The 27,500-nt window shown below is 45.0% G+C and overlaps 1 protein-coding gene across 11 annotated transcripts in view; it reads right to left on the bottom strand.

Annotated features, from left to right (window-relative positions):
- Window positions 1-5,200: 5,200 nt before the first annotated feature.
- Window positions 5,201-27,500, bottom strand: part of LOC1272004 (potassium voltage-gated channel protein Shaker) — a 177,152-nt gene continuing 154,852 nt past the window's right edge. For 9 of the 11 annotated variants that reach the window (XM_061645739.1, XM_061645756.1, XM_310869.6 and 6 more), the window contains 3 exons: window positions 22,482-22,611; window positions 18,160-18,350; window positions 17,576-18,016 (listed from right to left, as the gene is read on the bottom strand). In XM_061645739.1, coding sequence (XP_061501723.1) covers window positions 17,583-18,016; window positions 18,160-18,350; window positions 22,482-22,611 — 755 coding nt within the window. In that variant the 3' untranslated portion in view covers window positions 17,576-17,582. Of the gene's footprint in view, window positions 14,709-17,575; window positions 18,017-18,159; window positions 18,351-22,481; window positions 22,612-27,500 lie in introns of those variants that run through there. The other 2 variants (XM_061645770.1, XM_003436902.2) reach the window with 2 other exon arrangements.

Below are 27,500 nucleotides of genomic sequence, written 5' to 3'. Positions count from 1 at the left end.
GGGGGGGGGAAGTGGGAAATCTACAACCCTTCCTTACTTCCCCGCTGCGGTCCTAACCTATTGTGGCTTTGTTGTGTTTCTTTGTCTGCCTTCTCTTCTTCTTCTGTTTCCACTTGGCTGTCCTCTTTTTCTCTCTTTTGCATCCAAGCTCATCTCGTGCGCTTGTGTATTCGGTTTGGTTTGTTTGTTTCTTCTTCTTCTTCTTCTTCTTCTTCTTCTTCTTCTTCTTCTTCTTCTTCTTCTTCTTCTTTTTCGCACATTTAATTGTTTCCGTTGTTTTAGTTCGGTGTCATTTTAGCATTGGTTTAGAATTTGCACGTTATGTTGTAGTGTAGAGTGTCGGGCGTGTGTACTGAGCGGTGTGGTGCAGTGTGTATGGTTGTTGGGTGTACTTCTTCTTTATGTTTCTTCATCCGTTTTCGTAATTTATCACTTTTTGCGCAACCTTCACTCCCAGTCGACAGAGGAACAGAACCACCACGGTCAAACGCTCAAGCTTTTTCCTTTCTCGTAAACTTTCACACACACGCGCTCTCTCTCTCTCTCTCTCTCTCTCTCTGTCTAATTCTAATGCACCAGTATCGCTATCGCTTAGTATATATTATCAAAAAAAGCGATTCAAAACCTTGCACTAAGCGTGATACCGGAACCCTTTAGCAGACTCGTTGGAGGCGCTGCACAGCCACCTCGCGCTTGCTAAATATAAGAATGTAATTGTATAATATGATTTGCATTTTTGGAATCCGTGTTTTGTTTGTTTGTTTGTTTGTTTGTTTTTGTTGTTGCTGTTGTTTATAGACTCAAAGCTCGTCCGGTGATTAGCTCGCTAAATTGCAAAAAAACTTGCGTGCGTGAAAGCAAAACCTTGCGATGGGTGGGCGTTGGGTGGGATGAAAAGCATCATCCGCATAGCACGCGGCACACCTAGCGTGCCTCTAGGTAAACACTCGCACATTCACGGGCACGTGATTTCTTCCTACACGATCTTTCTCTCTCTCACTCTCTCTCTCACTCTCTCTCTCTCTCTCTCTCTCTAATTGATCGTAAACTGGCGGCTACTGAAAAGGACACAACCCGGATTCTGTCGGACGGAAAAGTGGGTGTCAAGAGAGAGAGAGAGAGAGAGAGAGAGCGAGTGCGCGCGCGCGGTAAGGTTTGGCATGCGCTTGGCTTGGGAGGAAGGTGTGTTGCTATATGCTGCTTTCTTTCCAGACCGGGAAGGGTTGGTTGGAAGCCAGTGAACGCGCTGGAGCTGGAACCGAGGGGGGTGGGGGGGGGGGGGGGGGGTTGGGGGGGTATGGGATACCGGAACGCAAATACAAGAGACACTGAAGAGGCGCTTTACGTTTTTCAAACATATTAAGTTTAATTTTATTAAGTAAAGCTTTTTGTTGGTTTTGGTTTGTTTTGTTTCTGTTTCTGTTTCTGTTTTTGCCATACCGTTATTATTTTCATTTTGCTGTTGTTGTTGTTGTCGCCCTTTCCCTTTCCTGTGTTTCTCTCCTGTGCCCTGTGTATGTGAGTGTTTGTTGCAGTGTAGAGGGATATTTCTTTTACGTCTCAGTGTGTGTGTGTGTGTGTGTGTGTGTGTGTGTGTGTGTGTGTGTTTGTAGTTTTACTTTTTACTTCGCTTGCCTCTGAACGTACAATAAAGTATGTGGAAAAGAAACCCATTAACGAGCGATAGTTGGCAGATTACAGCTTTGCAGAAGATGCGCTATAAAGAGGAAAACGGGTGGATGAGTGATATCGTGCAAGGAAACAGTGATGTGCGGGAATGGAGGGTGGGAAAGGGACGGGCCACCCTCTGCTAAGAATCGCACGCAGCGCAAGCACTACCTCAAACGGTCACGAACAGACGAACCTGGAACAAACTGGTTTTTTATTCAGATTTTCTCTCCATCTCTTTCGTTCTCTCTTTCACACCCTCTTGGTTTTTTTCATCTTCTTTTTTTTCTTTCTATCCTTTCTATTCTCTAACGCTTACTGCTTTGATATATTTCTTCGCTTCTGTCTGTTTTCATGTCACGCTTTTCCTATTCGCTGCTTTTGTTTCTGCTTTAATCCTATTCGCTGTTTCTTACTAGAATCCGACAGGCGGCTATGCTTCCGCGATTCCTGTTGTTGTTTTGAGGAAGGAGCGAGAAAGCGCTGGTTTCATGGGAGCATTGGAGTAGGAGAAATCGATCGGAAAGAGGTTTTCCAGAGTTCACCTTCACCTCGATCCGGTTTCACCCGGTTTTTGTCTGTTGTGTTAATAATACAATCAAATAGAAAAGGAAAATTAGAGAAGGTAAAAGGCAGGTAAGCAAACTATTTGAACTGGCTTTGCAAACGAGTTAGATTTTGTGGGGGGTTTTTTGCTTCTTCTCTGAATAGTTTGTGATTTGTGTTGACAAAACTTTAGCTTTCGTTGGGGTTTACAGGAATGTTGCAATATATTTAGTATTCAAAATTCAGCGATTATTAATCGTATTGCAGCGACAATCTCCTCTGTCCCGCGCTCTCTCGTTTCTTTTCTCCTCTTTCTTGCCTTCCATTTTCTCCATCACATTACCCTTTCTACACTACCATTCCCTCGTCGCCTTTTGCTTGCAAAAGTTCGCTCTCCTTGTTGGCTCACTGTTGCACACCTCCTAACCCGTTTGTTTCTGGTTTTGGTTTTAGCAGCTGGGTGTGGCATATCTTTGGTTGGCTTCTTTGGTTGTGTGCGGTATGCGGCTACGCTACCTTGTTGCTGTCACTCATTGCTCTACCTCTCCTCTCTCTCTCTCTCTCTCTCACCCTTCCTCACGTACCAACTCCCTTTTTTGCGCGCTACTTCACACGATGACGTTTGAGGTTCCGTTTCGCCCGTCCTGCTTCTGCCATTTTGGGGAGCGAGTCTCTATTGTTCACCGTTTGGTGTGAGTGTTTGTATGCGTACATGTTCGTCGTCGTGTGTGTGTGTGTGTGTGTGTGTGTGTGTGTGTGTGTGTGTGTGTGTGTGTGTGTGGGTGTGTGTGTGTGTGTGTGTGTGGGAGTGTGTTTGTCTAATTACTAGCGTTTAATATACGAGCCTGCCTTGTCCATTTTGCTACGTTTGCTTGTTTGTTTCGTTTTTTGTTTTGTTTTTTTTTTCCTTTAAAGAGATATCTGCTTATTTAAAATGGGTTTTAGTTAAGCTTACTTTTTTTTTTTGTTTTAATCATAAGAATTTTGGTTCACTGCTTGTGTGTGTATTTTCGCTCTTCTCTCTTTCTTCTTTCTCTTTCTTTCTTTTTCTATGCCTATCTTTTTACCCACTCTCTATCTTTTCCTTTCGCGCTGTTGCACTGCTGCTTCCCTCTGCCGCTACTGTGTCTCTCAACATTTCAATGTTATTATTATTACTATTTTCATTATTATTATTTGTATCATTATTATTATTATTATTATTATTATTTTTATTATTATTATTATTATTATTATTATTTTTATTATTAATATTAATATTATTATTTTCATTATTATTATTATTTCTTCTGCGATTTTTTCCCCCTTGTAGTTCTGCTTTCGCTATCTGGTTAGCGTATGTGTGTGAGTTTCTCTCTCTCTCTCTTTCTTCATTTAACTACAACACTCATGTTCGCTTCACACACGCGCCACACACACACACACTACCGGCCCCTTTTTGCACACGGGTAGGCAAAACCGGCCGGCCGCTCCTGTACGCTATCCAAAAGAGGAAGAAATTCGGGAAAGGGGGGTTTTTTTTTGCGGACTTCGCTTAATTCTATGTGTTGCCATCGTTCTTCGCAGCCTCTTGCTTTCACGCCTCCCCTCCCCGCTTTCACACGCTCCTGCCCGCCACGCTCCGCGCCACCACTCACACAAGGCGTTTGCCTCGCATTCCGGCTCCCCGCACGCAGTTGCGCCCGCTCATTTGCTCTAGTATTTTGTTTATTTTGTTTGCTTGTTTGCTTTGCCTTTGCATCCTAGTTGTCTGCTTCCATTCGCTTGCTGCGTTTGTGTTTATTTTTTTTTTATTTATTTTTTTTGCTATGCTTTCCTTCCTAGGGAAGAAGGGACCAGTTGGAGCAAAGGGCAGGGGAAAGTGGTAGGAGGGGGAAGAGGAGGGGAAGGGGAGGGGGGGGGAAGTGGCGGTTTTATCGTTACGCGATTTGCTTTAAAGATAATAATTGCAGATTTTGGGAAAAATGTTTATTTTTTTTTGTTGTTGGTTTTTTTGCTTCCTTTTTGTTAATTTTTTGTTTGGTTTGTTGTTTGGTTTGTTGTTTTCTTTTCTTTCTTTCTTTCTTTCTTTTTTTTTGGTTTTCGCCGTTTATAGCTGCTATACTATGCGCAGCGCATTTCACCAATTTCGCCCACCCGCCGCCCACATTGACGATCGATATCAATCGGTTTCCATCGTTTGCTTATATTATTATGTATATTTATGTATAGTCGCAACTTCGCTGCGTTTTTTGTTTTCGCGTTTGTTTTGGTTTGGTTTGGTTTGGTATTTTTTTTTGCATTTTACTCTCGTTTGCTTGTCACGGTCTTTTGCGTCTTTTTTGTTGTTGTTGTTGTTGTTGCCGTTTGTTATTAAATTTAATTAATTTTGCATGTATGACTGCGCCGCGCGCACCCTTTACCGTTGTTGCGTATCTTCCACTTTCGCACTATCTGTATTGTTGTTTTGTTTTTTTTTTTAGTTCTGTATTTTGGTACCAAGCTTTTTTTTTTAATTCTGTTTTTTTTCTGTTCATGTTGCTGAACTACTAAATATGCCCTTACATGCTAGGTTCTTATTTTGTTTTGTCATTTTTTTTCGGTTCTTTTTTGTTTTTGCTGTTTTGTTTTATTTCGCATCGAATTTAGCTTAGCTGCGTTTGCTTGGCTGTTTGCTTGGTTTAGTTTTTTGTTTGTTTGTTTGTTTGTTTGTTTAATTTCTACAATAGGTTTCGTCATCCCTTCCGTTTCACTCTTCCATCCTGCCGCCTCCCTCCTGGATGTCCTTGTGTAAGTTAATGTCATGTTTCGTAAATGATTTTTCCTCTCTTCTCCTCCTCCTCCTCCTTCTCCTCCTCCTCTTTTCCCTTTTCCTTCCCTACTCTCATCTCTATTACCTAAACATACGCACATGTTTTTAAGAAGATGTTTTGTTTTGTTTGTTTGTTTGTTTGTTTCTTTGGGTTGTTCTGCTGTGGTAAGTTTTAACTGCTTTTTTTTTTGCTGCTGCTGCTGCTGCTGCTGCACGAGTGAATGGTGGTTCTCCCTGTTCACGTTTGCTTTGTTAGTTTTGCTGTTTCTACAAGCCGGCATTGCACTCTAAGAAAAAACGTTTAAGGAAGCAAGGAAAGAAGTTATGGATAATGGCTCTCTTGTGTATATATGTGTGTGTGTATGTTGTGTGTGTGTTTTTTTAAATCTTTTTTGTTTTTAATTATTTTATATTAGGTGACATATTAACTAGATTGGCTGATGACTCGGGCTCGGACCAGTCAGAACGAACGTCGGTGCTTGTTTAAGGGGAGCGGGGCGTCCGTGTACCGGTTTTTTCTTCTTCTTCTTGCGTGTACTGCCTGTGGAAGTGTGTGTTGTGTGTGTGTGTGTGTGTGTGTGTTGATGCGTTTCCACGCTCTCTACTTCGCGGCTTGCTACCGCTTCCTCGCATTTCGCTGTCGTCTCCTTTCCCCGTGCATCCTTACACCTAGCTTGATTTTATCGTCTCTTGGTTTCTACACGTTAGGACTAACTAACAGAAGCGGATGTGGCGACAAACTTACATGCTAGAAAAAGGGGGGGGGGGGAGGGAGGGGGGGGGAGGCGCTCCCTCTTCTCCCTGCGCTACTCTTTATTATGTTGCTTTCTTTCTTTCTTTTCTGCTTTTATTCATTAAACGTTTGCTTTAGTTTGATTTAATGTTTACTCGCGCGCAGCTGAGTCTTAGCTTTGGTTTGGACATTTTGGTTGGTTTTGTTTGTTTGTTTTGTGTGTTTGTGTATCTTTGTTACACTACGCGCAAGCACGTCTCGAAAAAGGTAAAAAGGGAAGGATTACTGAACGTGTGGCGTGTGGCGTGTGTGTATGTGTGTGTGTGTGTGATTTGCCACCAACGTTCTGTTGTTGGAGGCCGGGGTTGGCCGGCCTGCCTGCCCCGTCCCATCGCCCATTCCCGAACACTGGACACCAGACCCTGGAGCGAACGCAAAGCAGCGCAAAAACCCAGCGAGAGTGGCACGAGTTTCGTTTATTTAAAAAGTATGCCGTTTTTGGTTTTTGGTTTTTTTTTTTTTGGTTGCTTTTTAATGTTTAAATAGAGAAAAAGTGGAACGCAAACACAACGGCGGCAAGGAGATAGGAGATAGGATCGGCCTGCGCCTGTGCCTTTACCGTTGTCGCCTTTCGCTCGCTTGGTGCGGATTTATCGCACCGAGCACGCACCACTACTAGAACGGAATCGGATTTTTGGTTTTGGTTTTGGTAGTTTTTTTTTTTTTGGTATTTTTTTGTTTTGTTTTGTTTTGTTTTGTTTTGTTTTTTTTTTGCAAATGGCAATGGTGGATTTTGCTAGCTTTTACTTGTTTGCACTTCGCTGACCTTTCTTTTTTAACCTTATTTTTGTTTGCTTTGTTAAAGGACTATCTAAAAAGGTAAATCTTATGTTTCTACAACGATTCCTCCTCCCCTGGCTGCCTGGCTCCACTACTCTACACACACTCGCTCTCTCTCTTTCTCTCTCTGTCTCTCTCTTTTTTTCTCGCTCACAATTTTTGCTAAAAGAATGCAGATTTCTTCTACTTAATATTTCTCTCTTTTTCTCTTTCTTTCTCATTCTTTCTCTCGCTAAAGGGGCGCTCGTCAGTGTGCTCATTCGGGCAGGGTTTGCTTTTTTTTAATAGCTACCTGTAGCTGGCGGGGTATGATGACCTTTTTTGAGTGTGTGTGTGTGTACATGTATAAATATACATATTGGTGTATGTGTGTCTGTATGTGTGTGTGTGTTTTTTTCTTCTGAATGCAAGCTTAGCTCTCGTCTCCCCCCCCCCCCCCTCCTCAAAACAACCCTTTCCGGAGCCTTCTCTATTGCTTGTTGCACAAAAGCCTAGCCTAATAGCGTTATGTTTATTCCCTTTTCGACCTTTCTCTCCCTCCCATTCTGTCTCTCGATCTTGTTCTCTCTCTCTCTCTCTCTCTCTCTCTCTCTCTCTCTCTCTCTCTCTGCACAAACAATGTTAGGGCGTGTAGCGCTACTAAGAGTTAAAAACGATAGCAACAGTTCCCCTTTTTTTCTTACCGGGCCGGCGCCGCCCAACTGCCAATAAATGTATATGTATAAGTATTTATTTTCCTTGTGTTTTTTTTTGGTTTGTTTTGCATCTCAGTGTCGTTTGCAAAAAAAAAAAAAAAAACGAGTCGTCGCTCGCTACCGTATATTCCGGCATTAACTGGAGAGCTCGCTGTTGCTATTCGATTTTTTTGTTTTGGTTTGGTAATGAATAGGCGTTAAGATTACAATTTTTCTTTGGTTATTTTTCACTTTCTCACTCGCACACCTTTTTTGCCTCTCTGTTGCTTTTTGTATGTCTTTATCTGGGGCTGTCTATCTGCCTCTTTCACTGTCTCTCTCTATCTCTATCTCTTCCTCTGTTTGTTTATTGCCCTTTCCTATGTCGCTTGCAAGATGTTTACTTTTTTACTTATTTTTCACCGTGAAGCTGTTTTATCTGCTCTTCTCTCTTTCTCTCTTTATCTCTCTCTCTCTCTCGTTTTGCCAGTTATTTAAGATCTTGTTCATTTTATGGAATTATTTTCATTTAGTTTTGGCAAATGTTACACTGTTGCAGTTGTTTTTATTAACTCCTGTTTCGCTCTGTTTTGTTTTCATTAGTTTTATTAGCATACACACACACACACACTCTCTCTCTCTCGTCTTCTTATTCTTGGTTTTTGGTGTTATTGTTTTCATGCACAATTTAGTTTCTTCTTCTTCTTCTTCTTCTTCTTCTTCTTCTTCTTCTTCTTCTTCTTCTTCTTCCTCTTGTTATTCTTCTGTTTCTATCGCGACATTTTTCTCTCACTCACAAGCTCTTTCCCTTTTTCTCTCTCTCTCTTTACACTGTTTGTTTTTTTTTCTAAATTTTCCCTTGTTTACATTAGAATTTTGCGTGCGTTTTGGGACTTTTTTTGTGTGTTGGTGTGTTTGCATGTTCAGTGTGATAGGCTGCTGTTTGTTTGCTACTACTTCTTGGTTATTGTTTATTGTTTGCTCCTGTTACTCTTTCTGGATTGGATGATTTTGGCGTGTTTTCTCTCTTGCCCACGTGCAACTGATGTTGGTGATGTTGATCAACGGCTTTGAGTTACCTCTCTTTGTCTCTTTCTCTCTCTCTCTCTCTCTCTCTCTCTCTCTCTTTCTTTGACGCACCACCGTACTAGGACTAAGTTTTGTGGGTCGTTCGTGAGGTCAAACGGTATGTTAGGGCACAGCCTTAGCGTCGGTATCGTTCAGTGCGGGTCCAGTTTGCAGCCGAGATAGCGTGTTCGAACAAACAACAAGTATAAAACACAGTGAAACAAGCGAAGAAGGGATCACGCAAGCAAGTCACAGCGGTAGGCGTACAGTGGGCTGCATCGGAAGCTGCCCGTGCTTGTGGCGTTTAATTGACATTTGGCTGGGTTTGAGCGTCTGCGACGAGCTCGCAGCGAAGCACTGGTAGCGCTTGTAACCTCCATCAGCACATTCCTTTGGTCAGCTGGTTTTCGAGTTTTTGGTGCGATCTTTAGTCGTTGTGAATGTACAATCTTGCAAGTATGGTCATCATAAGCAAAAAATGCAAAACTGTATTCCGGTTTACTCAAACTTGCAGGTTTTGTGATATAATAATTATCAAAAATCATCAAAGCAATATAAAAAATCATACCAATCAAAAATCGAACCGAAAACAAAGGACAGAAAACTCAACCGAAATCAGAAAAATACCAAAATGAAAGACAAACCAAGCTGAATGTAAACAAGAGGAGAAAAAATCAACCGAACCTTTGTTAAAGGAGGAAAATAAACAAATAACAACACAAAGAGGAGATAGCAAAACAGAAATAAAAAATAAGAGACAATCATTAGAAAATCAGAAAGAGACAAAAGAGCGAGAAACGGAAATGCAGTGTGAAACTAAAGGAAAAAAGCAATATGTGTAAGAGAGAGAGAGACAGCGGTGAAGAGAGAGATGAAGTGAGAGAGAGAGAGAAAGAGAGAGAGAGAGCGAGACAGCTAAACAGATACTAAGAGTCCAGATTACATTAAGGGACAAGGTGTAAGGTGAAGAGAGATAAAGAGATGTCCCTGTGTATGGGTGCTAATCTAAACCACATCAAACGTTTGACGTTTGGTTTTTGTTTCCATTACTCAGTCGAGATGTGTCGATGTGTCCGGCTTTGTGCCGGCTCCGCTACAACACAACCTCCTCCACTGCTTTTTCTGCCCGTTCGGTTTTACGAGATTACGGTGTGGTCAGCCCGAGTAACGTAGTGTATTAGTGTGTAATAAAAAGGACGCAACAATTGGGATGGCAGCACTTTTTCCTTAACAGTTGTGTTTGTGTGTGTGTGTGTTTGTTTGTTTGTTATTCTACTCTTCGTTACTTGTGTGTGTGTTTTGTTACTCTTTTTGTTTTGTTCGTTCTGTTTGTTTGTCTCCTGTGGTTTTCATCCTTGTGTTTTAGGTTTTGGTATTGAGTTTATTTTTTCCTTTTTTTTCTTTCTTTCTTTTTCCACTTTTCAGCGATTGCGGTTTTGTTGCTAGTGTCATTTACACGGTGCTAGCTTACACACGCCATTTTAGTTTCTCTCTGCAGTTTTACATCTTAATCTGCACGTTTTCTATGCTGCTTTGTTTTATCTTCTACACTGAGGTCCTGTCTTGTAGTGAACTTGTAGGTGTTGTGGTAGATGTTTGTAAAGTTTGGTTTGAATGTTTCACTGTTTTCACGTGGTGTTTTGTTGCTTCTTTCTTAACGCTTTATCGCTGTTTACCGCTTGCTTACTAAAGTTTGTTTTTTTGTTTTATGTTGATGATGATGTATCGTTTTAGTGTCACTAGTGTGTGTGTGCTGCCGATTCTGCCGATTGTTGTTCGTGAGCCTCTGCTACCAACTACCTTTGCTCTACCACACCCACAGCTCAGCTGGATTTAAGTCTATAAAGAGCATTGCGTGAACTCTTCCATTTAGTTGATAGAAGAAATTAAATATATTTGATAGAGTAAATCAATCTGATTAAGAGCTTCTACTGAAGTTTTACTCCTACCTATCCTCATTATTTGTTTTTTTTTGTTTGCCTGTTGTGGTTGCTTTGTTTTGCGAGAGAGAAAGAGAGAGAGAGAGAGAGTTGGCGAGGGACCGAGTGTAAGAAAGTGGAAAAGGCAGGAAGGAAGAGCGAGAGAAGAGGGAGAAGTGAAGATATAGTGATGGATGGCATCGCACGCACGCGAGTTTGTGTGCGTAGCTGTAGTTGAGTCAGTGCGCAACAATACTTCTCTTCTACTCTTTCCCGGCGAGGGAGAAGCACAAAAACAAAATGCGAAATAGTGTGTGAAGAATAGCCGTGGCAGACCTGTCCTTCACCATTTTCTCTTCTTCCATTTCATTCCATTTTCCTTCCCTGCATTGAAAAACAATAAAAAAAATAGATCAGCACGAGCCCGTCAGGTATTAGAGGACGTATAGGACGTTTATTTAGAATTTAGTTTGTTTCGTTTCTGGCTAGATACGGACAATGAAGCATTTCGAGACTGAAAGAGACAGAGACAGAGAGAGAGAGAGAAAGAAAGAGGGAGAGAGAAAGAGAGAGATAAAGGGAGAGAGATTGAAATTGAAATACATCAACCATTCATTGAAATAGCTGAGATTATAGTCACCACTCCTCTTTCTCTCTCTCACTTTCCCCTTTCCCTCTCTTTCTCTCTCTCTCTCTTTCTCATATCTCTATCATACTCTCTTTCTTCGTCTATCACTTTCGCTAGTTTCTTTTCTACCTTGTTACGCATCGTCTACGATACTGTATCTACCACCTTCACCCTAAGCTTCGCTGTCCCATTCCACTGTCCGTCCTCTGTGTCTGTAGGTGTGTAGTTATCTGCCTAATTTGCCCGCAAGGCTAAAACGTAGGTAAGAGATTTAGTTTAGTTGTTTTTTTTTTGCCTCCTTTGACTTACTCAAGCATAACAAAAAAAATGTCCCTCAGTTTGGGTTTTGCCTTTAGCTTAAGTACGCGTGTATTTCGATCGCTCAACTGCACCATTTCCCGCTCGTACGTAGGGTGCCCGACCCAGCGCGGGACGGTAACGCTTATTAGATAAGAATTCGTAGTAAGATGTGGCAGAAGAAAGAAACCGAAAGGAATATCTACACACATTTCGGGAGGGAGAGCACGAGACCAGCGTGTGCTGGGTTCGTCGTCTAATGTTTGCGTCGGCATCGACGCTTGCTTTTTTTTTTATTGCCTCCCCTGTTGTCTTAGTGTAGAAAGTGTGTCTGTCTGTGTCATATGTCGTATGAACTACCTTTCCTGCTTGATTCATGTTTAGTTTTAGTAGTAGTAGTAGTAGTAGTAGTAGTAGTAGTAGTAGGAGTATTATTTAAAGAGCTGTTTGAAGACTTTGGACAAGGTTTCTCTTGATAACGAAGACATTTGGAACAAGAGGGACGGGCCTGTTCTATCTCATCGTGCAACTAACACTATAACAGTACCTAGTACGCATCAGCTTACTAACACAGCTTTGGTTCGCGAACAAGCGCGCGCACACGCGCGGAATACACTAAGACGCACACTACACACTACTATCGATCTGCCGCTGCTGCTGCGCCCTCTACGTGGCCTACGTTACCGGACAATCGTTCGCCATCGTGACAGTGCGATGTGAAGGCTCGCGTTTGTGTATGTCTGAATAGATTTTTAATGAGAGATGTCAGAAAAAAAAGGAGGCGGGGGGGGGGGGGGATGTATGGGTATGACTTTGACTTACTAGCGTTGCCCTTTGGCATTGTCTTCTCCTGATAACTATCTTTCCCTGTACCTCTCTCTCTCTCTCTTTCTCATTCTCTCTCTCTCTATCTCTCACTTTCTCTCTCTTATAGCTTGCAGCTTCGTATCGGTAATTGTAGTTGCTGCCGATTAATTTCCATAACAAAGACCTTAGAGAGAGAGAGAGAGAGAGAGAGAGAGAGAGAGAAAGAGCGCGAGAGCGGGATAGAGAGACATAGAGAGAGAGGAGGAGAGAAAGAGAGAGAGAGCGTTGTATTTCGCGCGCGCGCGTGTGTTTGTATGTGTGGGTGTGTGTGTGTGTGTGTTCGTCTTCATTCATTCTACACGCTTGCAGGTTTTCTATTGCCAGCCATTACTCTAAGCTTGCTCTCTGTTGTTGTTGTTTTCTGTATGTTGCTCTCTGTTGTTGTTGTTGTTGTTGTTTTCTTTATGTTGCTGCTTCGATTGTTAAGTTCTTGAGCTTGTGTGTTTAATTTGTTATGAAGTAGTAATTGCAAACGAAATTTATGTTTCTGTGTGTTTTCCTTTTTGTTTCGTCTGTTTCTGCTTTTCTTCATCCTTTTGTGTCTATCTCACTGTGTCATTAATTATTGATTATTTATTTACTTTTTGGTTTCGTTCCCTTTGGTTTAGCTGTTGGTTGTTTTTTCTTCCTCTTTTCTTCTTCCTTCCTTTGTAACAGTGGTAGTAGTTAAAGTAGTTGTAGTAGTAGTAGTAGTAGTAGTAGTAGTAGTAGTAGTAGTAGTAGTAGTGGTAGGTTTCTCATTTCCTTTTCCCATCCCTCATATTAAAACGTTAGCCCTAGTTTAGCTTTGCCGCTATCGGATTTTTTGCGTAGCGTTCACTGCTTAACTACTTTAATTTGCCTCTCGCGCGGCTATCTCCCTAGCGTACTGTTTGTCTTCTTCTCTTCTTGAAACAGATGCGTGTCTTACACTCCTTCCCCCTTCCCATCCTCTCCTTTCGCGTTTTTTTTGTTTGTTTTCGGGTTTCCTTTTCACACCTTTACATTAAAGTTTTGTTTGTTTGGTTTTTGGGTTGGACCAGTAGCTGAAAAAGGTTTTGTTTGTTTTTGTTGTTGTTGTTGTTGTTGCAAAATACGCAACTAAACTGCGAATAATATTACTGCGCTGCTCAGCTCTCGCCGGACTCGCGTCGGACGAGTGGAACGGACACGTTTGTGTGTATGTGTGTGTGTGTGTGTGTGTGTGTATGTGTGTATGTGTGTTGCCCCGTGGTTTCCTACCCTTCGCTCTATCTATGTTCTCTATCTGTTTGTCTCGCTCTATTACACCTTTCGCTCGCTTGCTCTCTCTCTCTCTCTCTCTCTCTCTGTCTCTCTCTTGGTCTCGGTGCCCTGTACTTTTCGCTCAGCCATCTTTTTTGTTTGTTTTTAGAGTGATTTGCTAGCTGGGAGGGAGACGGGATGAGCAGTGTATGGAGTATGGTACTGGCTAAAGGCTAGATATGCAGCGTGTCGGATATATTGTTGAGAGAAACGGTGCTTGATAGTGCGCATGGAGTAGGCTGATTGTTTCCCTGCTTGTTCTCTTTAGCGTGTTTTTTTTTGTTTGTTTTTTTTTTGTTTGGTTTTTTCTTTGTTTGTTTGTTTGTTTTTGGTATCATGTTTACGTTCACTTTCACTTTTTGGCGGCTTTTGCTTTTTCTTGCTCAAACAACGGGAAAACAGTGTAAAGCGAGCCGGCTGCGCGCGCGTCGACTGACCCTGGACGCGATCGTTTTTACAGTGTAAGACGCCCTATACGAGAGTATTTTGTCTAGTATTTTTTTTTTGTTTTGTTTGCTTGCTTGCTTGTTTTGCTTTTTAATCGGTTGACTTTTGCCCGATAAAACACGTTCTTACAACCTAATCCACATACACTAATCTTGATGCACTGACGTGGTTTCACTAGCCGGACCGGGAAGGATGCTGCTGCGGTACTGCTGCTGCTGCTGCTGCTGCTGCTGCTCGTCGTCGTCGTCCGCTTCTCTGGTTTGCGCGCGACGAAAAACCGCCCGAAGTTAGGCAATGCTGTTACACTGGCGGTGGTGCTGCTGCTACTGTCCCACTACTAATCACCACCATCACCACCATCACCACTACTACTTGCTGTAATGGGGGTAAGCGAGGGAGGGGCTATAAGCGGGCCGGCGTCCCATCGCTGCTCCACATCTGCTCCCGTATTTTTTGTTTCCCCGTTGCAGAGAGCGAGTGCACGAGAGAGAGAGAGAGAGAGAGAGAGCGAGAGAAAGAGAGTGAGAGGTGTTAGATGGGGAGGGGGGAGGGAGTGGGGGAAATGGCGTCGCTGCTGCTGCTACTGCGGGCGGTCGAGGCGTAGCCGTCGACTCTTCTCTGCTGCAGGCGCAACGGGCGGGCGGTGCTCCATCGTTGGCTCTAGGGGACGGGTTTTCTCAGGAGGCTGTTGTTGTTGTTGTTGTCGCTATTGTTCCTTCCCTCTTCGCACCTCTCCTCCTCCTGCTCCTCCTTCTCCTCCTTCCCCCTTCTCTCCACTCTACCCGCTTGTGCGGCGTTACGGTTGGCGTTAGGGAGACCGTTCAGGAAGAGGAACCGAAACGAAACGAGGGGGGAGGGGTGGGAGGGGGGGGGGAAACGGAAACACCGGTTCAGACCGCTCTCGGTGAAACTGGCAGCCAGCGGATGAGCTCTGCTGGCCAAAAAATAGCGCGAAGTGTTCGTTTCACTATCGGAGGAAGGAGAGAGAGAGAGAGACAGAGAAAAAAGAAAGAAAGAAAAGGAGAGATTGTTAGATGGTGTGGTTCATGTGTGCGTCCTCCGACACAGTCGCGTCTGTCTGCGGCGTGGTAGCTAGAGAGAGACTAAGAGAGAGAGAGAGAGAGAGAGGGTGAGAGAGTGGAGCCGCTTCAGACAGATCGCGAAAGGAAGGAGCGACCGAGCCGAGTTTGGGGGAGCACTAGAAGGTTGTACTGTACACGGGAACATAACACAGACATTGGAGGAACATTGTGGTTAGGAAGGGACAGGGACAGCCGCAGTTCGCCACCGAAGGCTTTTGGGAGGGATAGGACTTCACTGTTGGTTGTGTCTTAGTCGTTTCGGTCAGGTCGTCTGACACGTCCGGTACACGTCATCGAGGTCGTGTTTTTTTTTTTTTTTTGGAAAGCAAGAGTCGGAGATCGAATTGCGTATCGTCTTCTGTCGAATGTGGTAGTAGTACGTTGGTACGAGTAGTTCGATTGTTGATCTTTCCATGTTGTACATTATCTTTCGCGCCCTCACTCACTCTCTCGCCCTCTCTCTCTCTCGCTCTCCCGCTTTTGCCGGCATCTGTCAGTGGTACGCGTTCGAGAGAGCGTGTCATCTGTGTTATCTGTGTGATCTTCCGCGAACAGGGAGACATCCTCAAGCTCGACACAGCTCGAGAGAGAGCGCGTTGGACGCGCACCGCGTCGGTTAGACCCCGCCCCATTCCGCTCGCGGGGAGCAGTAGAAAACAGAACAGAAAAGAGACAACTAGCTACGGTGCCACGCGCTCTACACCTACAGGCTACAGGGGGGGGAGCTTCTTTCGAGCAAGCTAAACGCAGCAGCACCAGGCAATTCGAGCAGCCGGGCTACAAGGCATCATTCCGATCGTTTGTGGAGCTTGGTAGAGGATCTAGAGGGCACGCAAATCACACACACACACACACACGCACAGGTGTACTCTGCGTGTGTGTGCGTGTGCGCACGCTGCGGGATATTGCTTAGCGAGCAGCAAACTAACTAAAAGAGAGAGAGAGTGAGAGAGAGGGGGTCGTAGCAAAGAGATAGAGTGATCGCAGACTACTGTGTGTGTGTGTACTTTGAAGTGGGAATTTCACTACCGAAGGCAGTTGCAATGTCTGCTGTGTGTTAGTGGAGAGGTCACATTGTCTGTATGAGCGTATGTAAATGTGTGAGTGTGTGTGTGTGTGTGTGTATAGACAAGAGACCACAAGAATGGAGAATGTCATGTTCTTGAGCTCTAATCTTGTCGGAAGAATTGGCAGCCAGTCTGCCCCGTGTTTGCTTCCCCCGTCCACCCCCCCGTTTTGCTCCCTATATAGATATGAATATATAAAGTGCGCGAACGCCTCCCGTGCCAGAGAGCGAAACGGGGGGGTGGGAGGGTGGAAGAAGAGACTGTGTGCGAAGTGCAGACAGAGCTAGTAGCACTGCCCGGCTCGCGTGTTTGCGGGAGCATTTCTAGGAAGGTGGGCATCAATACAGATCAGCCTGCATGAGAGTGTTTCAGTTCATGTATGTGTGAGTGTGTGTGTGTGAAAGGGCAAAGTAGAAACGATAAAACAGTAAACGATGGTTACCAAAACGGTAACCAAAAGAAAAGAAAAAAAAAACCAATAAAGAAAAAAACAGAAAAACAACGAAAAAGGAACAAGTGGTAGCAGAAAACGGCAACAAAGAGAACGGAAACTGAATCGAAACGTACAATTACAGGTGAGATAGTACTGGTGCGAGGCGATTTTCTTGTCTGGAAGGTTTCCCGTTTTGCTAGGTTTATATTTTTTTTTGATTTTGTTTTTTTTTTGCAATTACTTTTAGGTTAGGAATTTAAAATCAACGGCTTTTTTAGTTTTTATATATATATTGTTTTTTAGATAGATCCTGCCCCCCTCCATGATCTGTCGCCAAGTTGACAAGCTGACTGTGTAAACATTGTGCGCCGAAGCAGGGACTACTAGTGTCATTCTGCCCGCCTGTAACTATGCAACACGCGTGACAAGAGTATCTTTTTTGGCATTTTTAAGGGTATGTAAAGAAACGTGAATGTTTTTCAAAAATTGCTTTCAATCTTTCTACTGTTCTGTTTCAACATTTAATATTGGATGCCACTTTTTTTTATTATTATTGAAAGCTTGTCAACTGTAGCAGTATGAAGTGGCGCAGGACACAGTATTGCTTTGGCAGCCGGCTTTAGCTTTTTGTTTTTTTTTTTGTTTTGATGGAAGAAAAACGATACTAAACGATGCCAAATAATCCCGATTGTCTTTCGAATTGATTCTGTGTGTGTGTGTGCTTTTCTTTTCTTCTCTCTTTCACACTTACACTGTATCCTATTTCCTTCTCGCTTTTACCGTACCGAACAAGACAAGGGAACACATAGGGAGGGCGCGCGTGAGTAGGCGTGGTTGTGTGAGTGACGTGTAGTTCAAGCTGTATCATATTGTATTCATATTCCAGGTCAAGGTGCGTTTAATGAAGGAGCAATGCTTTACTTACAGGCCGCTTCTGGTGCTCGCTCGGCAGTACAGTACCACGGGCCGGTAGGAAAGGGATATGATGAGGGGGGGGGGGGGGGGTGGAGGTGGTTGGGGGGAGGAGGAACAAAATGTTTATTTTTGTTTGTTTTGGGGCGGAAATGGGGGGAAAAAAACCGCTGGCAACGGCTAGGACAGGGTAGGAGAGCAATGAAAGGACGACGGACAGGCGACGAACCCGCACCCGACCGCACCGGCCACCAAGGCGAGCACCGTCGGAAGCCTAAATACAGAACTATAATTAAAAATAAAGGTAAATTATAATATAAACTAGCAGAAATAGCCATACCCAGTAGTCAGACATCGGTTTCGATACTAACAGCTAAAGCGCTATTATGGCGTTGTTGTAAATTATTATTCGTTCCACCGATGCTGCCGGCACCGCCGGCCACGCCCCCGACGGCACCGCCGACGACACCGCCGGCACCACTGCCCCCACCAATACCGAGGCCTCCACCGATATCACCAACGCCGCCGCCGCCGCCGCCGCCGCTACCTACACCGCCACCACCACCTAAACCACCACCACCACCACCACCACCGTTCGATGGTTGTTTACAGCAGTTCTGTTGCTGCTGCTGCAATTGTTGTTTATCGGTAAGATGCGCTCCTAAAAATGGAACCATACGATTTTGTTCACCTAATAGGCCGGGCGTTGTCTCGACCCCGTCCTCTAGGTCCATCATGTCGGACGACGATTCGGACAACGAAGTTTTCTTTAGATGTTGACCTGCGGAGCAAAAAGAAAAAAAGAAAACAAACAAAACGGGCATTAACACACACACCCACACACACGACACCGCTTAAAACCGCTGTTGCGCAACGCCGGTTGCATACGGTTCAGGCGCGGTTTCGCCTTTGCCGGCGACCTACCCAGAGTGCCAGGAAGATACGGACAGCTGGTAACGTGATTGAAGTTCTGACTTTGCATCTCCTCCTGATCCGTTTCCCGATGGTAGAAGTAGTTGAAGTTGCTGACGATAACCGGTACGGGCAGTGCGATTGTCAGTACACCGGCAATCGCGCACAGCGAGCCCACGATTTTGCCCCACACGCCGACCGGCCTGGTTTTGCGCGTGTTTTTTTTTTTGTTTTTCCGTTGATTTGAGCGTTGTGTTTCGGAGGTGGTGAACATGGAAAACAGAAACAAACAGTTAGTTGGAAGAGCTCAGGTCGCTCCGGACAGCGCTACACATTGAAACACAGTTTGGTTGGAATGCATAACGGTGTGTTTGTGTGTGGGTGTGTGTATTGGGTATGTGTAGTTTGTAAACTAACAGTAAGGCAGGAGCCGTATGTGTCTGTTTTTTTTTTTTGGTTGCGTTGTTGCTATGATTGCGGTAGTGTATTGAAGCGACCGATGAACGATGCAACGTCTATCTACGGGATGCACAGGTGACAACAGCGGAACACGACATCTACATGCATGCGGGAGGGAGGAAGGGGAAGAGATGGGAACGGTTTGTCTTATTTGCCGATTGCAAACAACGGACAAACCACCATGCGGACGATAAGGCAACGGTAAGTGTAGATGCGCACGCAAGCAGTTCTGTGGCACTTGGGGAGAGGGAGAGAGCAGAAGCGCATGGAACGCAGGCAGGAAGGAAGCAGAAGGATGATAATGGTGTGACGCCGCACGCAGCGGACTAATGAATGGCATGAGACGGAACAGGGGGTCCCAACAACACAACGATAAGTACAGCTGACGGTGCACGATGAAGCATGGCAGGATTGCGCCTAAATGTATACGCTCGGCACATCAAATCGTACCGCTTAATGGTAGGTTTGGTTGTTCAAATAGCTGTTCCGCATTGGAAATGTTACAATAACATTTTAAAATGATTTTTCCTCTCGCCATTTTTTTTACTTGTCACATTTTATATTTTAATATAAGGTTTTATTAGGTGTTAATTAGAGCAAAAAGTATTCAATTGCATACTTTTGGGCGTTTGGCAAAGGCCATTTCCGGGTATTGTATACCCAGGTGACATTCGCTCGAAATTGTTTTTTTCCCATATCTGCTCGATTAGTACTCGATACGCCTGAAATTGTGGATTTGTGTGTGATCAAGTGTGTTGAAAGCGCTAAGATTTGGTGAGTTCGTAAATTAGACTTTCTTCTATCAATGAACGATGCCGTCGAGCTCATTTTACATTCGTAGTTTGTATTTATTTATGAAAAACAAAAGCAAATTTTTTGTGATGTTATTTTATAAAAAATCGATATTATCTAAGTATAAAATGGCTACATGACAAACTATAATGATAGAAAACATCATTTCCAAGCGAGTCTAGAAGAAAACAACGAAAAAGCCGTATCACAATTGATTTTAAAGGCCTTTTTCTAAATTCCCTTAAACTGGTGCAGTTTAAGGGAAGTTTAAGGCTCCAGTTTAAGGGAATTTGCTCGAATTCCCGATTATTCGTGCTCGAAAATGTCAATTGGAAATTGGGTACTTACGCCCCGGGTTAAGTGGAACCATTTTACATGAACAATTGGAATTAAAAATTCCCGTTGGTCAGCACTACTGTGGCACAACCAAGTTGCCAACCAATTGGACAAAAGAGTGAGCAAAACAAAGCAGAAATGCATGATTTTGTTGCAAATGTGTGGGGTCCAACAAAAAAAAAAAAAAAAAAAGAACAAAAAAAAAACAAAACAAAACGACTCCGCTCTAAATTGTATGTGGTCGTGCGTGACCGGGCCATTCCACCGCTGAGTGATGGGCACCTTTTGAAGGCACCTGCCCGCAGACGTTTATGTTTATCATAGGTACATTTGTTTGTTGATTCGCGTTATGTATTTTACAGCCCCTCGCTGCATGTCGGTGCAAAAAAAAAAAAACAAAAAAAACGAAAAGCAACCCAATTTGGCGATTACGATTTTGCAAATAATTTGATTTGCCGCCCTGCCAGGGCGGCGCTGCACTCGCATGCATGGGTTCGCGTGTGGTCGCGTGTACGCCGGCCACCCTTTTGTTTTGTTTTTTGTTTTTTTTTGGCAGTTTGAAGGCACGCGAGCTTTTGCTGCTTTTTCTGCTTTTTTTTTGTACCGTCCCTCTCGGTTGCTCTGTTGCTTAAAATTGTTGCTTTGCAGGCTACACCGTTTGCCTACATGCAGGCGCGCACGGGTTCCAAGTGTGCAACAATTTGGAAGCGCGCGCGCCCGCGTTGGTGGTGGTGGTGGTGGTGGAAGGGAACAGCAGACACAGTTCGACAGGCGAACAGGCAACCGGGTGCTGCTGCCGCAATCGGTCACGCACGACACAAGCGGGAAGGGTTTTCCCACCCTTCGTAGGGACGGGTGGATGCAGCACGCATGCCGCATGCCTGTTGCAATGGCGTGCTCGGGGTAGCGTGGTTGCTAATCGCCATTCAACCTATCTATTCTACCGAACCGGTTGGGCAGGACAGGGGTTTGGGTTGTGACGAGCTGCTAAACGGTTAGTCTACACGCTGCGCTACAGCGTTCCTCCGCCGGTCCTCTCACCGATTGCGCTGCGAGACTGCTGGACGGCACACGACCGAGGATGACGACGCGATCGTTGCCAACCGGGAGTGCGCACGTAGGTGTGTTTGTGTGGGTGTGTGTGTGTGTGGGTGGGTGTGGGTGTGGATGTGACCGTGCACTTATTCCAGCGAGACTCGATTCATCCTCCTGCGAAATTGCTTTTGCGCCGCACATTAGCCGAGCGCTAACCGTTTTTTTTTTTACCCAAAGGCCCCAAGCCTCCTGTTAGCGCGCTTGTGGATGGAGAGGGCAAAAGTGTCGGCACGAAAGATGAAGATGACGCGTGTGTGTGTGTGTGTGTGAGTGTGCGAGCAAACGAAGCGGCACTACAGCAAGGGTGCAGAGGTGGGTAGAGTGGGCAGCAATGGCGTAGCTCTTCCTTCTGTACCCACGGCACGGGCAATGGCGGAACGAAATGGAGGAAAAATAAAAAAAAAAAAAACACACACACACACACACATACATGATCGTAGCCAAAATGTGCAGGCGACAGCACGATCAACCTTCAAAACATGTGTGTGTGTGTGTGTATGTGTGTGTGACAGCCTTTGTGGGTGTGTTAAAGTTACATGGAACATGGGGTGGCGAACAGCAGTGGAATGACATAATGACAGCCTAGATGAAACAATGATACACAAATTGTACACACATACACACCCCAACACAAGCACGGTATGGGTGGAGGAGTGCCAAACCAGCATCTCAAATGTATACATGTGTGTGTGTGTGTTTTTTTTTTTTGTTTGGGAAAAGTTTTGTGATGTTATTTTGTGTTTTTGTGACGCAAATCCAACAAAGAGAGAGAGAGAGAGAGAGAAAAACAAAAATTGGCGAAGCAGGAAAAGGCTGCGACAGCGCGAAAACGTGAAAAGCATGTGTCACAGCAATACAGCAAACAACAACAACAACAAAAAGGTTTAATACAAAATAAAAAATTATTCAAAATAGAGCGAAAGAACTATTGCAAGATGAAAAACAAAACAAAAACCATGACAGAAAAGAAAAAAAAAGCTTCTCCGCGCAAGAGAGCAAGCAAGAGAGTGCGAGCATGAGAGAGGGTCGATGGGGATAATGCACAAACAAAAAGCACACAAAAAACCAAACGGTGCCAAGGGCCGCCAAGCTGCCCGACGCGACAAATGTGATTTGCACGCGTGCTTGAGTGTGTGCGTGTGTAGCTTTGAGTGCGTGCGTGCGCGTGTGTTTCAGAGGCAAAGTTTACAAAGCTCGACTGTATGGGGCTAGATACGCGTTGTTGAGGGGGAATGTTGGAAGGTTTTAGTAGAATAGAGAGAGAGAGAGAGAGAGAGAGAGAGAGAGGCAGAGAAAGGGTGGAAACGAGTGCAGCTGGCAGCTGGAGTTGAGATGAAACGAACGCAGGCAAAACCAAAAACAAGAAAGAATGCGATGCTAACACACGCGCTGCGGGCGCTCGTGAAGGCGAAAATGGAGAGAAAACGTGTGTGTGTGTGTGTGTCTGTGAGAAAGAGAGAAAGAGATGGAAACGCAAAAAAGAAACGCAAACGAGCAAGGAAAACCCAAAAGCGAAAACAAAAACAAAACAATGTAAACAAAATAGAATGGAGCGGCGAGAATCCGAAAACGAAAACATGAAAACCAAAAAAAAAAAAAAACGAAAAAGAAAACAAACAAAGAAAAACGAGAGAAAGTATACGCAAACATACGTCATGTCACCATATCCGACAGTAGTCATGGTAACTACAGCCCACCAAAATGCATCTGGTATGGACTTGAAGAATGAATTTTCGCTTCCTGCTTCCGCAAAATATACCGCCGATGAGAAGAGTACAACGCCTGCAATATTCAATATATAACAATATTCGGGAGGTGGAAAGAAAGAGAGAGAGAGAGAGAGAGAAAGAGAGAAAGAGAGAAAGAGAAAAGAAAGAAAGAGATAAAAAGAAAAGAAAGAAAAGAAACAGTGGTTGCTTTAGTGTATCGCTTTTTTTTTTGTTGGTTGCTGCAAATTCTTTTCCCCGTTCCCCGTCGGCTTGTGCTACACTTGTGCGTAAAGCTAGAATTGTTCCCCGCCTTTTTTTTTCCTGTCTACTTTAACAAACGCTACTCGCTGAACCAGTATGATAATGCAAACAGCCCAAGCCAAAGTGTTCCCCTTCTGTCACAGTGGACAGCATTGACCATACACGAAAGTATGGCTATTGCCCGTCCCCTTACGGTGGCAGTTTCGATACCGCTGCACTGCTCCATCCACAGCAAAAGCAACAAAAAAAAAAGAAAAAAAGATGCGCCCGAATGGTATGCAATCGGTGTAACGAAACGCTACTTTTAATGTAAATTATCGAGCGAATCAATTACGCTTCGACTCGGCTGGACCGGAAAGGAGAGCTGCATGCATTACATGGCGCAACACTCCATCACGTACGTTCCGTTTCCATTCACCTAGCCCGCGTCCCAGCCCGCGTCATCAAACAGGCGCCCGCCCGCCGTCGGTGGCCGGTGGCGTCCGGTGTGACACATTACCTTTTTGCACCAGTACTGTTTATAGCGTGTCTATTATTGTGTGTGTGTGTGTGTGTGAGAGAGAGTCAGTGTTTAGGGGGCATGTTGGATCTCCCATTCTTCTCCTGACCCCTCTACGCACTGCGTGCAGGACACGATGGCGGGCGAAAGGGGCAAACGAACAGGGAACTGTTGCTGCTGCTGCTGCTGCTACGTTCGCCCTCCCGAACACCACCCGCAGCAAGCTAATGTGGGCAGTGGGTCCGACCAGGGGGACACCGGAAGCTTCTACTTAAATGGCGCGCGGGGATGGGCTTTTTAATACATTCTGTCCGCTGTCCGGGGGGGGATGGTCCGGGAAAACCCGTCCTGGCTGCTTTGCAAATCCATCACAAAGCGGGAGGGTTTGGGGACGGGATGCCCGCAGGACGTAGGGAATGAGGAATGGGTTGTATGGGGCTTGTTTTTTTTTTTAATTCGCTGTTGTTTGTTGTGCACCCCCGAAAGCTTAATAAAGGGAAATGGGCGAATAAAAAAAACAGGGAGGAAGGTGACAGTGGGCTTGAGGTGGAAAGAGAATGATTCGGAGCGGACAAGAAGCTGCAGGAAGGTACATGTACACACACACTCACAGAGAGAGAGAGAGAAAGAGAGAGAAAGAGAGAGAAAGAGAGAGAGAGAGAGAGAGAGAGAGAGAGAGAGAGAGAGAGAGAACAGCAACGGTCAAAAGAGTCGAAGAGGTAAAAGAATAGATAGACTGAAACGGAAAGCAGCAACAACGAACGGCTTGAGGCTGCGGAGGGGAAGCAAAACCTAGGCAAGAACCGGACACCAAAAAAAAAAACAAAATGGCAGCAACCACTCATCGCATTTATTTTAAAGCCCTGCCAACAAATCACCGCTTTTCCACCGCTTGCAGCAACGACCGGCAGGGGGCGCTTTCAAACTGACCGAAACGGGAACAAGCGGACAAAAGAAGCCGGATTTGGTGGAGCGAAAACAAAGCAGGGAAAAAAAGGGAGAAGGAAAAACAACGCATCTCCTGGTGTGCTATTAGCACAAACCAACAAACCAAAAAAAAAACAAAGTATAATAAAAAAAACGCTCCCTTGGGTGTGATTGCAAGATGAGAATGCCGGCGGGTCCCGCTACAGACTCGAACCGAACAATGCCTATTGAAAATGTGTGCTCCCACACGCGCTCCCCCGGTTTCTCTCTGGTTTCGCCGCAATAGTGCAAAACTTGGCCCTTCGATGCAGTGGGCCGAGGAGAGGCGGATGATTAGTTTTCGGTCCTTTCCATCCCCGCTGCCCCGGGGGGGGGGGAGAGAAAAAAGGTGTGCTCCCGTGTGTTCCATATTGTGTTCGAGTGAAACGAAGCGCAGGAAGCGAAAACGCGACCCATGCTGCTTTAATTTTAGGCTCTGACCGCTAATTAATAGCTTGCCCGCAACTGTGTTGGGTGGGACAGGAGTAAAAAGTGCACTGCTGCGACAATTACATTACCGTGTTCCGCACATCAGTCTAAAGGGGAGGTCTTTTTCTAACTGGAAAACGCCCGTCCTGGGTCATCATACCGCTGATGCGCTCGTGAGCGCCTGAATGTATGCAGTGCGCTTTACAAATGCTTCATATTGGGATACCTCGAAAATGCAACTCTCATGGGTCGAGCACTTACGGTCCAGATTGCATACATCCTGGCGTATTAAATCATTCTTACTTGAATTTCTTTTCTACACGAGTTGCGTTTTTTTTTGTTTTTAATTCTTGTTTGTTTGTTTTTGTTTTTTTTTTAAACAGCAGCAAAATGTCATTCACTGCAGTTTTGCTGCGGCGCATTGAGCGCCATCTGGCGGGTGAAACAAACGTGCCACCGGTCGGGTTAAAGGTTTCGCAATCGGAGATTAATTAGATCGCTAATTGATGCTGGCAAAGGGGGGGAGCGAGCAGCAGCGTCCGGGGAGACAAAGCGAACGGCTGCGAATTGCGATGGGTTGGGCCGAGGAAAATTACGGAATCACAAGCGGCACAATATGAAATGATCTCATTTATTCAAAGCGAACGGCCCCCGTGGGAGAGTTGGCAACGAGAGAAACTAGACAAACACACCCACACAAAAGGCCTCTCCCACCCACCCACACCCACAAAAAGAGAGAGAGAGAGAGAGAGAGAGAAAGAGAGAGAAAGAGGCGGAAAGTGGATAGAAATAATGATAAACAATGAAATTGTGAGCTGGACAAACAGTGATAAGTAGAATTTAAATCATAAAGTGGAAGGAAGGAATGCAATAAAGAGAGAAAGAGATGAACGCAGGGAAGAAGACAGATCGAACCATGATGGGAATTGAACACACTACACACACACACTCGCACCAAAGAACGGAGATGAAGATGAATTGTCGCTCCCGGTTCGAACGTTCGATTTTGCCTTCGGAATTGGAGCCGCTCGAAAGGTTTCATTTGCGAATTGCGACTGTCATTTGATGGTCACAAAAAATAGAGGGAAGATCTGTTGTTGTTGTTCTGCGTTTGTGTGAGCGTGTTACAAATGTGTGTCTGTGGGGGGGTAGCGTTTGGTTACACTGATACTTTCTGATTTTATTTTAATTTTAAATTCCAATAAATGCGCTAACGAGAAAGGCTCGCTATGGCGTGTTCCAACTCAAACCCTCCACAGCTACGCTACTGCCGGGCGCACCCACACACTTACACACGCACGCTCAGTAGGGATATTTATGTAATTGTTAGCAGGCGTCAGGCTGGGGCATAAATCTTTTGCCATTGTGATTGGCCGAAAGCGAACGGAAAGGCCCGGAATCGGTTTGTTCGCCTTGTGATTGCTGGGAGCTGGGAAGCCAATCGGGGGCAGTGGCCCCTTCGCTCAACACAATACAATGTGTGTGTGTGTGTCAGGAAGGGCTTCTTGTTTTCCTTTGTATAGGGAAAAAATGCAACCTCAGAAACGCGATTCAGGCATTGCGCGAAAGTGAAGGCAATAATGGGATGGAAAATTAAAGAATAAGTGTGTTACCGCGGGTGGAGCCGGTGGGCGGAACAACGGCGTGACAATACCGACCGTGTAGTGGCAGCGGACAGAAGCGGAAGGGAAGAAAATGGGAGCGTGGGAGGTACGGAAAATAACTGTATCGATTCGCCCGAATCGCACACGCCGTTCTGCACAATTGCGCACCGATTGGGAAAGGAACACTCGAACATTGCAGCTGACATTCTTCGGGCGGGTCTTTTGTGCTGCTGCTCCAACCATCCCCCTGCCCCTTCCCCTCTACCCCCCCCCTACGTGCTATTCATTCTTGCACGCATCTCTGGACAGCCACCGCCCACGCCGACCGCTTCCCACCGGGCCGGGCCGCGTGCGCGCTGATTTTGAATGGTGAATTTTCCAATCGTCAGCAGCTCGTGCCTTCTGCGCTTCGTTTTGTCGAATCGAAACTGAAGTGTGTGTCTTATATTTTTTTCTCTCTTGCTTCGTATTGTGAAAATTGGCTTTTTGGGGGGTAGACGGGTAGGCGCCCGAAAGGTGCGGAGAGGATAGAACAGTGAGCGCAGGAGAGAGAGAGAGAGAGAGAGAAAGAGACAGACAGATACAGATGTAGAGGGTCGAAGCGCGCGTGATTTGTCTCGAACAGCTATTCGGCGAGCCGATTCGTTTCCCATTCCATCTTATTATAATTGACACACGGTGGGCAACACGGACGGGGGTTGGCATGTGGGAGGGGGGGAAAGGAAAGGAAAGGCATTCCATCCTAAGCGCGGTGGGAAAGGTGAGAAAGAAAACAAGGCTACACACAATGCACAAAGGCCAATCACACAATTTGCCAATTAATTTGTCTTTTTTGCCGCGGCAAAAGTGCGTGGGCTGATCCTTGGAGACTGAACGCGCCTAAAGGTATGCTATGAATTCGAACGGTAATGGGTACTTTTTGGTACGCTTTGTTTTGGTTTGTTCAATGTGCTGAAAGGAAAACCACAACAACAATAGCTATTGAACAATAACTATTTCCAAGGGAAGCCAATTCGTTCAATAAAATTAGAGATGAAAATAAAAAACCATGTGAAAAAATATGGACAAACATTGCATACGTGTAGGCGGCGGAAATGGTAATGCTGGTAGTGTATGGGGGTTTTGAGGTTGATAGTAGTTTTTGGTTGTTTTTTTTGTGTGTGAATAATAGTTCAGCTTTACAAAAAAGGCCCACAAAATGTT

This window comes from Anopheles gambiae, chromosome X (assembly GCF_943734735.2).
Source record: "Anopheles gambiae chromosome X, idAnoGambNW_F1_1, whole genome shotgun sequence".
NCBI classification, from domain to species: Eukaryota; Metazoa; Arthropoda; class Insecta; order Diptera; family Culicidae; genus Anopheles; species Anopheles gambiae.
Note: the sequence above shows the minus strand (reverse complement) of the source record. Positions and strands in the feature narration are given on the sequence as shown.